Genomic DNA, 17599 nt, shown 5'->3' on the forward strand with positions numbered 1-17599 from the left:
GGTTATTGTCCCATGGAGATTTTCAGACGATTTCTCGATTTCCATACACTTCAACTATTTTGGTCATCTTTGGCCTTGGCAAAAACCAAACAAGGGGACAAGACCATTACATCGGGGGGGGCAGAGGAGTGTCATTTGGAGGTAGGAGTCATGCCATGTGTGGGGCTTATCTGTGCCTTGAAGGGGCTGTGGGTAGAAGATAGATATTTGTTTAGGTTTCAAAATAGTGAAACCCAAACAAACAGTTTTAAGCTGAACAGTCCTAAGAAAAATAAACTATTTGGTTCAAAGTGGGACAGGGGTCAACCTTAAAGGGGATCTATCACGGAAATGAAGATTTCATATAAGCTTCATCTTGCTGAAACTTTCTAAATACAATCAATTAAAAATTCTGTACCATTTATGAAGTCATCAAGTCTTCATGCAGTAGGTAGAGTCAGTTTTTGATTAACAGTTAGGTCTAATACATCCTTTTGGGGGGGTTTGCACCCTTAACCTAGGTGCTCACTCAAAATAACATTGTACATTTCTATCAATATTGATTTCAGGGGGACATTGGTATCACACACACATATTGCTTGAGTTCTATCCTGGTCTCATCTGACCGTTTGCTCTTTCTTTACTACTGTTGCTTTTGGGAAAAGGCAGTCAGATGAAACCAAGATAGAGATTTTGGCTGAGGTTCAAAGCAATATGCCTGGCACATGTCTAACACTGCCCACACATGAAAAAACAGGATACCTACCAACAGTGAAGTATGTTCATAGGAACTAGGCATCTTCGGGAATATATGAAAACCTGTTCAATCTGCTTAAAAACTGAAGTTTGGAAAAAAGCTCCTCTTTCAGCAGGACAATGATCCCAAATACAAGCCCAAAGTTAATGGTAGAGTAATTCCAAAATAAAAAGGTACATTTCCCACCATAGAATAGTCCAAACATTTTTTCATGCCAACTCGGAATCGATGGTGCTGTTTAAAATTGAGATGCTCGCGCATCATCAAACTATCCAAAAACTGGTTCAAGTCTGCCTGGAAGGCTGTGCCAAAATCCTTTCTAAACAGTGTGCAATGTGCAAAGCTGGTACATCTAATGACTTCCTTTTATTCAATTACAGTTGTTAAAGGGATACTGTCATGGAAAAAAAAAAAATCAAAATGAATCAGTTAATAGTGCTGCTCCGGCAGAATTCTACACTGAAATCCATTTCTCAAAAGAGCAAACAGATTTTTTTATATTCAATTTTGAAATCTGACATGGGGCTAGACATATTGTCAATTTCCCAGTTGCCCCAAGTCATGTGACTTGTGCTCTGATAAACTTCAATCACTCTTTACTGCTGTACTGCAAGTTGGAGTGATATCACCTCCTCCCTTTTCCCCCCAGCAGCCAAACAAAAGAACAATGGGAAGGTAACCAGATAGCAGCTCCCTAACACAAGATAACAGCTGCCTGGTAGATCTAAGAACAACACTCAAGTCACATGACCAGGGGCAGCTGGGAAATTTCAAAATTGAATATAAAAAAATCTGTTTGCTCTTTTGAGAAATGGATTTCAGTACAGAATTCTGCTGGAGTAGCACTATTAACTGATGTGTTCTAATATATTTAAAAGTGTATCCGACACAGCGAGTGATGCAGCGAGTCTTATCTAATTGGTTTGAGATAGCATGACTTAAGTTTGAAAATTAACATAAAGCATGGTTGAGTAGTTTGAGATTTGTCACAAGGGATGCACCATATACACTATTTGGGCCGAATCCTTTGTGAAAGATTTGGGCGAGTACCGAACTGAATCTGAATTTGCATATGCAAATTAGAGTTGGGAAAGGAAAAAGTGGGAAAAGAATGTTTTACTTCCTTGTTTTGAGACGAAAAGTCCCACACCTAATTTAGATTAAGGTGGCCATACACAGAGAGATCCGCTTGTTTGGCAACATAGCTTGAGGCCAATGATTGGATCATAACGATGGGTAAACGGGCAGTCGGATCATGGGACCGCATCAACAACAAATGTAGTCTGCGATTTTAAGTCCCGTCCAATCGACATCTGGCCAACTTTCGGGCATAAATCGATCAGGGAAGCCCGTCGGAGGGCCTTATACACGGGCCAATAAGCTGCCAACTTGGTCTGCTGTAGCTTTTATTGGCTAGTGTATGGCCACCTTTAGCATTCGGATTCGATTCGGCCACACACAAGGATTCAGGCAAATCTGGATCCTGCTGATAAAGGCCGAATCCTGGCCAAATTTCGAACCGTATCCTGGATTTAGTGCATCTCTATTTGTCACCCGTGGGAGGTCTGAGCTGCTTGCAGAGAACAAATCTCCTGGAAACACCTTGCCATCCCTGATCCATTAGAATCTCTGCATGTAAAACACTTTACATGTGGTTATTCTAATGTATCTGGAAGCAAGATGTTTTCAGGAAATGTATCTCTCATGGGGGACTGCCAATTTCCTGCATGCAACAAATCTCTACATGTGCCATTGCCCGTAAAGCTCTGAACACAGAATAATATAAAGAACTAGGGCAAAGTTTGCTCCAGTCAAGTAATTTACATCAATCGATCAGATATTTACTTTCAAAGTGCAGACCTTGCAAATTGCCGACTGCCTGCTATGCTAGAACTGGAGCAAGCAAGCTTTGTACAGGTATGTTATCCAGAATGCTCGGGACAGATTTATTAAGGGTTGAATTTAAAATTAAAATTTGAATTTTCAAATTTTTTTTTTTGGTCAAAACTCTCATATTCGAATTGTGAATTATCCGAACTCGATTAGGGAATTTGATTATTCGCCACCTAAAACCTGCCTAGTTCATGTATAAATCAACGGTAGAGGTTCTGGGACCAATCTGAACGTTAGTATAGTAGCCTTCCTGACAGTTTTTTTTCATAGAGTCTGAAAAATTAGAGCGAGTTTAAGATATTCCGTTTTTTTTTTAAATAACCCCAAATTGAATTTTGAGTATATTTGAATTTAATAGAGTTTAGAAAAAACTCTCATGAATTCGAAACCTTTAATAAATCTGCCTTCCCGTCTACTGGAAAATCATTTAAATATTAACTTAACCCGATAGGCTGGTTTTGCCTCCAATAAGAATTACTTATATCTTAGTTGGGATCAAGTACAAGGTACTGGTTTATTATTACAGAGAAAAAGGAAATTATTTAAAAATATATATAATTAAATAATTAAAATGGAGTCTATTGGATATGGCCTTCCTGTAATTCAAAGCTTTCTGGATACAGGGTTTCCCAATAACGGCATCCATAGCTGTTACATAAGCCATTGTGTGGACGCAACAAGAATACTGTGCACTCAGGGAGGATTTTGCTTTTGGATTGTCATCCCACCACATCAACTTTCTTCTCTCATTAAAAGCAGCCTAGTCAGGCTCTCTGTTTGGAATTTGAACTATATAGGTGTGAAAGTTAAAAGAGTGCACAACAAACCACAAGGCCACGGTACATTTAAAATGAACTGCCTACACAACAGAAAGATAGCCAGCAATAGTTAATCCTTTCTGTTGATCCCCAAAAGATAAAACCAGATTATCACTAAATACCTTAATCCCATTATCAGATATAAATATAATATTATCAAAATTGCTTAACTTCTACTAATGTAGAATAGAATGTACAAGGACCATTCAAGGCTTTGGGCTGTATTTATTGCTATAAAGGAGTTTTGCTAGGTCATATGTATTTTGGCTTCTGCCAATGTTAAATTGAAACCTAGCATAGAGTTTTTTTATGAGGGTTTATATTAAAATATATATGTATTTTTAAAATATTATATACAAACTCCTATGTAACTAAATCCCACAGACATTTGATAATGTTACCATCACCAGGTATGCAATCCATTATCCGGAAAGCTCTAAATTACGGGAAAGCTGTTTCCTATAGACTCCAATTTAAACAAACAATTAAAATGAATTAACGTTTAAATGATTTTTCTAGTAAATTTAAGTCATGGATATCCAAATTATGGAAAGAGCCAGGTCTCGAATATTCTGGAGATATATATATTTATAATTCTCTTTCTGCACTAGCATGTTTGCAATACATATGCATTACTGAAAAGAAAGGATTTTGAAGATACTCAACTCACTAATTCCCAGTTAACTGCAATAAGCATTTCTGAAGATTGTTTCAATGCAAATGCTTCAATCTCTGATATGATCCAAAACATGGCAAGCTTGAAAGACCCCTTATCCAACCCCCCCCCCCCCAGGTATTGGGGTTCTTTGGACAAGCAGAAAAGAGAATATGGCAGAGTATGTGACCTCTTATCCAGAATGCTGAAGGCCTGGGGCTTTCTGGATAAGGGATCTTTCCATAAATTGTATCACCACACCTTATTTCTACTAAAAAAAGCTTTAAACATCAAATAGGTCCAATAGGATTGTTCTGGCTCCTATAAAGATTGGTTATATGTTAGTTGGGATCATGTACAAGGTACTGTTCTATTATTTCAGAGAAAAAGAAAATTATGTTTCAAAATCTGAAATATTTTAAGATTGGATTATGGGAGATGGCCTTCCCATAATATGAAGCATTTTGGATAATGTGTTTCCAGGTAAGGGATCCCATACCTGTACCTTTTTTATTATAAGGATGAACCACCACTTTAAACTGATTGCATTTAGTGCCATGGCTAGAATCAAGTATATGGCCCCAGCACTGCAAGGCAGCAACGCTAAGCACTGTGCCATATGCATGTAAATAATAAGAACAACCAATTCAACTATATTCTACTGAACATTTCAATCTAAGCCTGTGTGTCTGGGCCTCTTATTGAAAAATGCAGACCCAGCACTTCCTCCCTTAGTTCCAACAATAATCAGAGGTCAAAATGACCTGCTATCCTCTAAAGCGCATTAATAATTTTGAAGGATACAATCAATTTCTTTGACTACAAAATGCTCTTAAAGTCTGATATTGAGAGAGAAAAAAAAGTTCAAGCTCCCTTAAAGAGCAGTCTGTGCTACTTAAAATAAATGCCGTATTCTGCATCCATGGTGGACAAAGAAGCGATTTAGCAACTGACGAGTGATGGGTTAGTTAAGTGTGCAGGACTGAACGAAGGGGCTTCCGAAGAAGATGGGTTATCTATAGCAGCTCTTTGTATGTCCAGATGATATAGAGATGAGGACATGCACACTATTCACATTACTGTAAGTGGAACATTGATGGAAGACAGGTGGTGCTCTGGCTGATGTACAGTTGTATGCCACATGTGGCTTTAAATCAAATTACATCATCAAAACAGAATTTGGATGACACCATTTAAGTCTGACCAAGGGAGAAGAAAAAAAAAAATGAGGACTGTCTGGCCTACAATAGCGAGTCTACGAAGAGACAGTCAGGCGGGTAGAGTGTGTGTTGTGCGACTGGTCCCAAAAGATCCGTTTAAACTTAAGTAATGCAGAAGTTCTGTCGTGGTTTGAGCTAAACATCTGGTTAGAGAATTAAGAATCCGGAATGGGACTGGAAAAATCAGTCAAGCTAATTGTGTCTGAGATATTATTTATCTACAAACAAGGGGAGAGTTTCAGCGTACGGTTAAAAAGTGCCTCCATCTTGCCGGAGTGCAAGAGTACAGGGAGTAATGCACTTAGGCATGGCAAATCTTTTCACAGATCATTTGAAGGGAAATGTCAAACTTGGAGTCGTACACTGCATTCTATCTATATGACCGAATATCTCCTGTTTGGCTGAATGCTTCACTGCGTATGTTTAGTCTTATATTCCAGAGGAGGCTTTAGATGTGCAGGCTTCGTTTCCATCAAGCTTTTGCGAGCAGAGCCACTGCCTCCACTGTGTTTATACGGTTAGAGCATAATTATCATCGTTAAGCACAGTACAAAACAATAAATATCAACCAAGGCCAGCATGGCCTGAAAGCATTATTAAATGACTTTCTTAATTGGCAAAGCATTAGATACTGCGGTTAAGCTTGAGCTCATGGAAGGAAGTTCAGCTCCCTGATAGGTCTGACATCAGTCCATATGTGCTCCGGAGCGAGTATGCTGAGCCTGGATATGGGAAGCATATTACACGTATGAACTCAACATCTCAGATGTCAAACTCCCACGGCTTTCATTATTGTTAATGGATGGTCTGAACGGTTTATTGGGAAAGTGCATCCGAAGCATAATTTAGACTTATGAGCCGATTTACCAAAATTTCTAATCCTACCAGTTCCAAACTATTTTCCCGTCAGTCAATAAAATGGAGCTGTGCTAGATTTTGACCAATTTGATACATTTGTCTATGAGCTGACAGAGCTAACACCCGTCTGAATCATTAATTTACAATGTATAAAATACACAGATTCATACAATGGATAACATTATTTTCGATTTAATATTTTTACTACTTTGCAATGTAGGCAGGTATCCCAGAAAAAGATGCACTCTTGAACTTCATGATTTAGCGTTAACATTTTCGTTCCCATGTTCAGTAATCAATAAAACTAATTAGGGGGAACTAAATGTTAGTAAAGAGAAAAGGAAAGAATACTGCAATAGCACGTAAAAGACTGACATTGAAAGTCATTTATGAAAGTCCCATGTGAGCTTGGGTGTTTTGCCATGAAACCGATGTGTTGAGATACACAGCATAGTAGTTATCTGCAAAATACAGTGTATTGTAGATATGGAAAGAAATATTTTACATGACATTTAATTGGTACTGTTATGCTTGTGTGTATCTTGTGTGTAATCTATTTGCTGGTACTAACCATATTTAGATTTCATTTCTGGCAAATACAAGAAGCATATCTTGCTTTATTGCAGCAATTTAAGATATACTGCAAGGAAGGTCACCATGAATTCACCCCCTTCAGCAGCTGACCCAACGGGGTGTATCACATGCAGTGCCCTAGCATGTGGCAGTGATCTATGAACAGGAACATGAGGACTGGAAGCGAAGCTAATCGCTACCCTAGTGCACATGCTCTGCAACTGTATGTGATGCAGCTAGACATGGCAACTGCTAAAGGAGACTGTCTCTTTCACATTAGCTTTCTCTACTTTGATAAAAGATCTAATGTTCTAAACCTATGCAACAGGTCTTGGTGTCTTCACAACCTCTTCTTCTCTTATACTTACACCTCATTTCAATTCAATTCAACACATCCATATGTCATGGAATTATCTGTTCTTGAGAAATTCCAGTGGTGGGTATTTGCCCATTTTGCTGTACGATAAGTAATATTTAAACCACTGCAGATTATATCAATTTATAGGGTGGCAAAGGCACAGGGTAAAAATAGCAAATATTAAGCAAAATAAAATATCCCAAAATGAGAAGAGTATGTGCCAATAACAATGATACTGTCTTAACATGAAATACTAGATACAATATATTAGCATCACGATCTGTGTATTTATTGCTTTCCGCAAACAAATCTGCTTGGCCATAAATGTGATTGACCCTGGGTCAAAGAACAATCCTTATCCTAATATGTAATGTTTTTCTTTCAGATTGAAAAAGCTGATTGAACAAGAAACAGCCTATCAAGCAAAAAAAGAAAAAGAGAACCACAAAAAAATAACCAAACTCAGGGATGAGCTCACCAAGTTGAAATCATTTGCTTTAATTGTGGTTGATGAGCAAGAGCGGTTAACTGAGCAGTTAAATCAGCAAAGTGCCAAAATCCAAGAACTAACATCAGCCTCCCAGCAAGCACAGGAAAAATTGGCCATAGTGGAAGTAAAAGCAAAAGAAGAAGAGAGAAAAGCAAACAGGTTGGAGGCAGAGCTGGAATCTCAAGCCAACAGGTTTTTCCAAGAGCAAGAAGGCATAATGGCCAAACTAACCAGTGAAGAAACCCAAAATCGCCAGCTAAGGTTAAAATTAGCTGCCCTTAGCAGGCAAATTGATGAACTCGAGGAAACCAACACGACACTACGCAAAGCGGAGGAGGAACTGTGCGATCTACGGGAGAAAATGAACAAGGGGGAATGCGGCAACTCCAGTCTCATGGTGGAAGTAGAGGAGCTAAGAAAACGTTTGCTAGAAATGGAAGGGAAAGATGAAGAGCTTAATAAGATGGAAACACAGTGCAAAGATCTGAACAAAAAATTAGAAAAAGAATCTGCGCAAAGCAAGAGCCTACGGGTCGAGGTAGATAAGCTCAACAAAAGAATTACAGAGCTAGAAAAACTAGAAGATGCATTTAACAAAAGTAAACAGGAATGCTTTTCTATCAAGTCTTCCTTAGAAAAGGAACGCAGCAGCACAAAACAGCTGAGCAATGAGATGGAAAGCTTAAAAGTCCGAATCAGGGAGCTAGAGTCCATTGAAGTGAAGCTAGAGAAAACAGAAAACATACTGAAAGAGGACCTAACTAAACTTAAAACCTTAACCGTGATGCTTGTGGAAGAACGCAAAACACTGACTGAAAAAATTAAGCAAACTGAAGAAAAACTAAAGTCAAGCAACAGCCACCTTCAGTTAGAGCAAAATAAAGTCACATCCATTACAGAGAAACTGATCGACGAGAGCAAAAGGTCTCTAAAGTCAAAAGCAGAACTGCAAGAGAAAATGCACAATATCATAAAAGAAAATGACGAACTGAAAAATAAACTGAGATCAGAGGAAGAAAAAGCAAACGACCTCATGTCAAAAGTCACACTGCTAAAAAAGAAACTGCAGTCACTTGAGTTAATTGAAAAGGAGTATCTCAAAAATAAATTAAAACAAGACAGCAAACCATCTGAAGCATTGCACCAAGAAAACAACAAAATCCGAGAGCTCACGCAAGAAGTTGAACGACTAAAGCACTCGCTTAAACAGATGAAAGCCATGGAAGACGACCTCATGAAAACAGAGGACGAGTTTGAATCTCTCGAGAAGCGATATTATAATGAGCAGCAGAAAGCAAAAATGTTTTCTGAAGAACTGGAAGTCGTAAAAATGGAACTAGCAAACTATAAACTGGCTGAAAAATCTGGTACTTTCCAGGAAAAAATGCTGCTTGCGAAGCTCAAAGAGGAAGAAGCAAAATCAGGCCACCTTTCAAGAGAGGTCAGTGCCCTGAAAGAGAAAATACATGACTACATGAAAACAGAAGACAACATCTGTCGTTTAAAGGGAGATCATTCCATTCTTCAAAGGAAACTTAATCAGCAGGAAAATAGAAATAAAGAACTGACGAAAGAAATGGAAAACCTCTCTAAGGAGCTGGAAAGGTATAGACGCTTTAGCAAGAGCCTAAGGCCCAGTCTAAACGGCAGACGCATTTCGGATTTTCAGGTTTTCTCTAAAGAGGTGCAGACAGATCCAACAGATAATGGGCTACCTGACTACAAAAGTCTTGTCCCTTTGGAGCGTGCCGTTATTAATGGCCAGCTGTACCAAGAAAGTGATAATGAGGATGATGATACAAATGATGAAGACTCAACTGTGGCTTTTAAATGTAATTCCTCTTATGGCAACACTTTCAATAACAACAGAAAACCCAGATCCCCATGGATAAAAACTTATCAGGATCAGTCCCAAAATGGAAAAGTGCACTTAAAACAGAATGGGAACTATATACATCCAGGAGATATGGTTCTAACGCATACACCTGGACAGCCTTTACATATCAAAGTAACACCAGACCATGGGCAAAATACTGCAACCCTTGAAATAACAAGTCCTACTTCGGAGAGCCCGCACTCTTTTACAAGCACAGCCGTAATTCCTAGCTGCGGAACTCCAAAACAGAGGATAACAATTATACAGAATGGCTCCATAGCACCAATAAAATCAAGAGTCATTGACGGCTATGTGAGCCCAGATCAAGTGATGCCAAATTTTTCAAGGACTTCCTTTGTAAGGCCGAGAAGCCCTGACTCTAATGGTTCTATAACACCAGACAGAACTATGTCCCCCATTCAGGTGCTGGCATTCACAAGTTCCTCGAGTTCACCAGATCGTGTGCTTTCACCAGAGCCAATGGAGATAAGTGGATCGCATGCTGTTTTTCGTGTATCGCCAGATAAACAAGCTGGTTGGCAGTTTCAACGGTCCAACAGTTCTAGTTCCACATCCAGTGTGATAACTACTGAAGACAATAAAATACACATTCATTTAGGAAGACCCACCAGCCCTTTTACTCCAGTGCAAGAGAAAAGGCACTCACTAACTAATGGAACACTGAATAAACCCACTAATAAAATCACCAGCAGTATTACAATAACACCAACAGCTACTCCACAATCACGGCAATCACAAATGACAGTAAGTAGCATGAATAACTGACCCATATCCCACTGACACTCCTTCCCGATACCTCCCATTTTGCACCCATATACATTTTTTCATGAAGATATATGTGCAAATCCTCTATAAAACATGGAAGTGACTTTTTAGTTTTTGTTTGTTTAGGATATCCAGGTGTGCATTCACAATATACCCATCTATTTTCTTCTACAATACCAATATGGAGTATATATTTTATCTGCACTTGTATTAAATGCATTTAATGTAATATTTTTACACAATTAAATTTTGAAATTGAACACTTATTTGTTGTGGTAACATTTCCATAGATAGTTTATTTTGATTTTTACCTTTGTGTAATATCTGGGAGTCTAAAGTTTCATTGTCATTGCTAGTTCTGTACCAAACGTTAGTTCTTAAAAGGGAACTAACGGCTTCCAAACCAAAAATTGGTAAAGAGGCCCACATAACACAGAAACCTTTTATATATCCATCACTGATACCTGTTTCTTCAAAAAGTAATGCCATTTCATAATGCCATCATTTGAAATCCTGGCAGGGAAGGAGGGACTAAACACTGATGTTATAAATTGTAACAACTACTCAAATAGCTTACAAACAGCATGCAGGAACTACATATCCCACAATGCATTGCACTGTGATGTTCTCTTCCTTATAGAAATCACGTGCACAGGGAATTGTGGGGTTTAGAGGATGCAGGCTGAGGAAAGCTGGCTGTTGATACAAAGTAACAGTAGTCAGTCAGCTCAGCAAAGTAGTCAGACAGATCAGCAGAAGAGCAGGGGGCTAGGCTTAGAGAAATGTCAGAAACCATTAAAAATCATGAAAAGTCTGCATATTTTTTAAATGATGTATATATTGCAAAGTTGCTTGAAATTATGTTTACTTTTCAAAAAGCTTAAATTATGTTTTTATGGTGTTCCCCTTTAAGGAAAAGATAAACTCCGTTGTTCCTTCACCCAAATGCTGGATATAGCAGTCGAATCTTATTAAGCGGAAAAAAATGTCACAATGGGCAAAATACCTTTTTACACTTTGCCTTTTGTGATGTGTTTATAGAGCACAAACCCCCCATATGTAATAAAAATGCACTAAGTTTGCTAAGTAACCCATAGCAACCAATAGATGTTTGTTTACTTTTAAACAGGTGACTATTAAATTCTATCTGCTGATTGGGAATTATGTAATAAAAGGCAATATGTTTGCCCAGGAGCAAAGACCTCATTCTGTGTGCAGTGCTACATACAGAAGGGGACAAAGTTGGGTGGCCCAGCTCCAAGCTGAGGACCATCAGGAGCTGAAGACCTGTGAATTTGAAGATGCCCCAGTAGTTACCAATTTTCTTTTTTGCGGATTCAGAGCACATGCTCTGTACTGATGTCTCTTACCTGGACTTAGGGACCCACTCACAATATACTAGACATATAGAATATAAAAGTCACAATACAAGGTTGATTAGTAATTAATTTAAATTCCCAATACATGGCAGCTTAGAAACCAGTGCAACAGAATTTCATAATCATCCCTATAGCATCAGCTTCTATGACAGATGAACCTCGTTTTCTGCTTCACGGTTTGTGACGACCAATAAGCTTAGTTTCTCAACAGCTGCCCAGACTACACTGAGCATGTGCAGCGTCACTGACACTCCTAACAAAATCCAAGATGGAGACCTCCTGTGCACAACTTTGAAGGCCTGAATCATTGTAGTTATAGAGATTCTGAAACTCTAGGCTGGTACAGTAAGTTCAGTATATAAAATACAGCATTTCTATCCATATTTGTTTTTAGGGTTTAGTTCTCCTTTAAGTAAGGTTCTTTTTGTGCACATGTAAAATGTAATCTGCGCCTTTTCATCCAGCACAACACAGCTATCGCCTTCCATGGTATGTGTATACCACTAGTAACTGAGTGGTGGAACTGACAACACCCTGCCTTGCAGCATGGACACCAATACTTAATGAATTAACCTGCTCAACAATAAGGTGAAGTCACATATGCAACATGTTTAAAAAAAACAAAACAAAACACATAACTGTGCACAACTAACAACTATGTGCTTGTATCACTGCACCCTCACAGATGCGCCTTATGGAGCTGCGGCTTCTACTTAATGCTCTCCCTGTAACTTACTTGCTCATATAATGAAAATTAAGTAATTCTCCAACAAGTCCACTAAATGGAAAAATTTAATTTTCTAAGAAGACCTGCCTTGCTTGATCAGCTGCGTACCATCTTCTCTCCCCGGGAAACTATCCAAAAGTGGCACAGTAAATCTTCTGCTTAATGATCTTTTTTTAAGCACAAAAACCTGTTAAACACAGGCAAAAAACCTTCAAAATTAAAACAAGGAAAAAAAAGGTCACTATACAAATATACATTTTTTGTCTTTGCAAATAATATGGAAGAATTCCTCATTGCTTATTGCTAAGGGCCCCTTGAATTCACATCAATTAAGGCAAGACTCGGGGGCGGGGGGGGAAATCTGGCATTTATTTATGTAAGTGAAGCATATGATGCAGTCAAATTGGGAGACTAAGAGGGATAACATCATCATAGAGCAAATATTAACACAGTGCTCCTATTAGAGATTATTTATCTTTCTAACTAGGTCTGAAACAGCCTCCCACTTTCCATGCCACAAAAAAATGAATGCCAGAAGAACTAATGATAGACATTATGAGAGATCTTTCCCTTGACATTTGTCTCTACAGTATCATCAGTCATTGCACCCCAGACAGAAAGGACAGGCCGGGGTTCGGGTTAGCCGTTACAAGAGTGACACCAGGAAATGAGTGGCACACCGTAACTGGTTGAGAGGTCTCTGGCAGACCCCACTTTGTTATTCTGCATTTGTGGTGGAACAGGGAGAGGGCATAATTTATGGTATTGATTGATATAAGGAACGTTACACAACTGGAATGGATTAAGTGAAAAGAGAAATATAAGAACACACAACTGAACTCTTATTTTAGTTATAACCATTTAAATTCTTGTTTTTCCTTTGTTACTATGACTAAGTCACAAGATAAATGTGAGTAGGCAAGGTTTATCATCTGTAGGAGGATCATAACTCAATATAAATTAGGGATGCACCAAATCCACTATTTTGGGATTCAGCCTAATCCCTTAACCCTTTGTAAAAGATTTGGCTGAATACCAAATCTGAATTTGCATATGCAAATCAGAGTTGGGAAGGGGAAAAAGAAAACCATGTGCTGTGTGCGCTGTTAAATTTTTTTTTACTTCTTACTAAACTTTAACCTTGTTTTGTGATAAAAAGTCACAATTCTAAGGATTTCGTTCAGCCCAATCACGGCTGAATACTGAACCGAATCCAGGATTCGGTGCATCCCTACCTATACGATCAGTTATATGGAAACCAATTATCCCGAAAAACTCTGAATGACGGGAAGGCCATCTCCCATTTCCTTGTACTTGATTCTAATTAAAATGCAATTAATTGTTATTGCAAGCAAAATAAATCCTATTAGGTTTAATTAATGTTTACATTATTTTTTAGTAGACTTAAGGTCTATGGATGGAACTCTACCCTTACCCGGAAACCCTAGGTTCTGAGCATTCTGGATAACATAATATATATATAATATAATACACAAAAACCATGAATATCCTGTAAATTATATCCTTATAAACGGTGAGTTCTGATGTCATCAGTTATAAACGGTGAGTTCTGATGTCATTTCTGTCACATGACTCACTGAAATTTGTGTATTATAATAAATAAAGTACCCCCAGTTGTAAAATATGAGGATATTAGAAGTTACCTCGGAGTTCCATGACCTGTATAAAAACACTCGGCCTTCGGCCTCGTGTTTTTATATGGTCATGAAACTCCTCGGTAACTTCTAATATCCTTATATTTTACAAGAGGGGGTACTTTATTCACTATATAAATACATAAATAATAAGCAGGTATGGGTCTTATTATCAAAAGGTTTGACCTCCAAGGAGAGGGGGGGTCTAATCTAAAGTGGCAATGCAGAGAACATTATTTTAAAGGCAGTCTGTGACCACCACTACCCTTCTCTCTAGAGAACAGCAGTTTCCTAAAGCACAAGGTCAAGCAAGCAATAAGTACTGGTGCCCAAATGGTTCCTCTCCATTTTTAGAGACCCAAGAATTGATTTTGAAGGAAACAATTCGTCTTGTCTCTTTGGATTATGTCCCGGCCTGGAAAAAACTGTAACACCATGTACAGTACAGTATTTCTCTTCTCTAGTATTTTACAATGTCCCCCTAAGAGGAGGCTGGAATAAAAACATCCAGACTAAGTGCATCAAATTTTGTATTTCTCTGCCTCTTTCCTACCGGTGATACCTGCATTAAAGGCACATGGCTTACTGCATGCATCATATGATTTCAAAAGCAGAAGCAAAAATCATTCAATCCATAATGACTTTCCAAGATGTATTTTTCCTTTATTTTTTTTAATCTCCGTGCAGCAGAGTTAATGTCCATCAAGCCCACTGCTTTTTCATTAGCAGTCACGCAACGTTCTATAAAACAGCAGATATTTTGTTTCCTAAGCGCCTTGATGATTTCATATCATAACAAACATTTTGTTTTCATTTTGCCTTTCTGGCCAACGTCTCTGCCCTATAAAGACTAGAGCGAGTAGAACGGGGACCTCTGGCTGTATTAGATAAGTTCAGTAAAAAGCAGAAAACCAGATGTGGTTTTGTTCCACCATTCTGCTTAACAATTTAGCACATGTTACATGATTTCCAAGGATTTAGAAAATGAGGAAAGTAGGGTGTTGATTATTTAAAAGCACATTAATTTCCTGTTATTCAATGAAGCTAATAGCACTAAATCAGGGGTGTTAAAAACTTGATGCTCCAATCGCTTGTAATCTTCTGGATATCAGGGTCTGATTTATCAATAGTGGAGATAAAAAAAATGTACAAGCAATCTATAAATCAAATTTCCCATCAGGTTGAGATTTTGGGATATCCATTTTACTTTTTCATTGGTGTTTTATCAGCTCCAACGTGCCGTCATCCATGAAACTAAAGGGTACACCAGCACGTGTTTGAATATAAATCTTTCAATCACTCCACTAATTTAAGAAATCTCAAGTTTCCCAAGAGTATTCATGCCAATAAAATGTTAACTACAAATGATACCCAAAATGAGAAAAAAAGTGATAATCAAGAAACAACCGGAAAGTTTATCGGATTCTGATAAATCTGCTGGAGGGCCACATGACTTGGTACATCCCTGAAGTAAGAATTCTGCAATTCCGTGGAAATATTCATATTTGTCCTATTTTCTGTGACAATTGCATAACCCGTTGTGACAGAATATTCTCCACCTCTTACAAATCATATCCAAATCAATCACTGCAAATCTCTAGGGATCTACTGAATCTTTAATTGTTGGATATAGCCAAAATATCAAATAAGCCAACTACTGATAAGAATCCAAATACTATTTTAAATGTTGAAATGTGAAAGCAAATAAAAAAAACCTACAAAAATTATTGCTGCTCATTTTATAATTGAAAATTATAATTATTATATGATTATAATTTCAGAATTGCAAATTATCTCAGAATATTACTCTCTCTACATCATATAAAAAGTTTTTTCAATGTTGAATAACCCCTTTAAAGGACAAGGAAAGATAAAGTCACTGGTTGTGTTAATTTGTAAGCTATCCCTAGTGACCAAAAAAAAATCCCTTTACCACTGGATGAAGTGAACAGCTGGCAGCAAGGCATTCCACATCGGACCATCATTTTGTTTCCTTTTTTAGGAATCCCTGGCAGGGGCGTAACTACAGAGGAAGCAGACCCTGCGGCTGCAGGAGGGCCCAGGAGGTACAGGGGGCCCCCATGAGGCTCTCATTGATGAGCAATTTCAACATATATTGTTAAAACAGGACAAACACTGGATATGTTGGGGGCCCTAGAATTAATTTGCTGTAGGGCCCAGCAACATCTAGTTACGCCACTGATCCCTGGGGATGCTCTTTGACTGCAAAGTATAGTAAAGTTTGAAATTTTGTCTTACTACACATGTTCATGACCAGAGCCGCTCATGTGATCCATGGGAAAGGAAACAAGATGGAGGCATCTAGATGTAATGTACCCCAGGTAGGTGCTTTGTTACAGAAGAGGAGCACTGGCCTGGGGTATTTTAACGGTTGACTTTTAGGGCTCAGATTAGTTTTGGAATACCACCAAGGATTTTTCCCAAATCCAGATCCTACAAAAAGTGCCGGGATCATGCAGAACCAAATCTTGGAATGTGTGCATCTCCACAAAACAAAAATAACTTAGAAACAAAGAATTCTTGTTAGGTAGCAAGAACTCTAGATTAAGGATGGTCCCTTAACAACCCCAGAGCATTCGGGGGATAAAGTTATTAAACAGAAACTTAAGGATACGTGTGTTTCCATTCCTCTATTTTCAATAACAAATTGCCATAAATAGTGGCAAGGTATTGGCTAACATTTAGCACACTCCTAATTGCAACAAGTAGCTGAAGTTGTTGACTTTCTCAAATAAATAGAACATTTAGGCCGATTCACTAAATTCGAGTGAAGGATTCGAAGTAAAAAAACTTTGAATTTCGAAGTATTTTTTGGGCTACTTCGACCTTCGACTACGACTTCGAATTGAAGGATTCGAACTTAAAATCGTTCGACTATTCGACCATTCGATAGTCAAAGTACTGTCTCTTTAAAAAAAACTTCGACCCCCTAGTTCGGCAGCTAAAAGCTACCGAACTCAATGTTAGCCTATGGGGAAGGTCCCCATAGGCTTTCCTAAGTTTTTTTGATTTAAGGATATTCCTTCGAACGTTGGATTAAAATCTTTCGAATCGTTCGATTCAAAGGATTTAATCGTTCGATCGAAGGAATAATCCTTCGATCGTACGATCGCAGTATTTGCGCTAAATCCTTCGACCTCAATATTCGAAGTCGAAGGATTTCAATTCCTATCGAGGGTTAATTAACCCTCGATATTCGACCCTTAATGAATCAGCCCCGTAATATTTCCTGGGTTTCTACAAATGGCCCGTCTCTGCAGTGCATAAATTTACTGGTATTAGAAAGGCCTCCTGCCTTGGTCCGCCAAAAAATACTCAGGAATTCAGCCATATATATATATTATATATACATATATACAGTATATATATATATATATATATATATATATATATATATATATATATATATATATATGCAATAGTAAAGTATGCCCCAGCACTCTCTTCAGTGTGTCAGTAGGAATCTCGGTGCTCGCTCCTTAGGAGACGCCGTCCCGTCCCCTCGTATTATACACAATAAGAATGAATGAAGCAGCACTCGATTAATGCAAAAA

At 38.2% G+C, this 17599-nt stretch overlaps 2 protein-coding genes across 5 annotated transcripts in view; one reads left to right on the top strand and one right to left on the bottom strand.

Moving 5' to 3' along the window:
- cmss1.L (cms1 ribosomal small subunit homolog L homeolog) overlaps window positions 1-17599 on the bottom strand; it is a 220009-nt gene that overhangs the window by 189884 nt on the left and 12526 nt on the right. The gene's annotated exons all lie outside the window — the stretch shown is intronic.
- Window positions 1-17599, top strand: part of LOC108707914 (filamin A-interacting protein 1-like) — a 180531-nt gene that overhangs the window by 157225 nt on the left and 5707 nt on the right. For 2 of the 3 annotated variants that reach the window (XM_018246009.2, XM_018246010.2), the window contains one exon: window positions 7497-10523. In XM_018246009.2, the coding sequence (XP_018101498.1) occupies window positions 7497-10263 (2767 nt within the window). In that variant the 3' untranslated portion in view covers window positions 10264-10523. Of the gene's footprint in view, window positions 1-7496; window positions 10524-17599 lie in introns of those variants that run through there. The other variant, XM_018246011.2, reaches the window with a different exon arrangement.

This window comes from Xenopus laevis, chromosome 2L (assembly GCF_017654675.1).
Source record: "Xenopus laevis strain J_2021 chromosome 2L, Xenopus_laevis_v10.1, whole genome shotgun sequence".
Lineage (NCBI taxonomy): Eukaryota > Metazoa > Chordata > Amphibia > Anura > Pipidae > Xenopus > Xenopus laevis.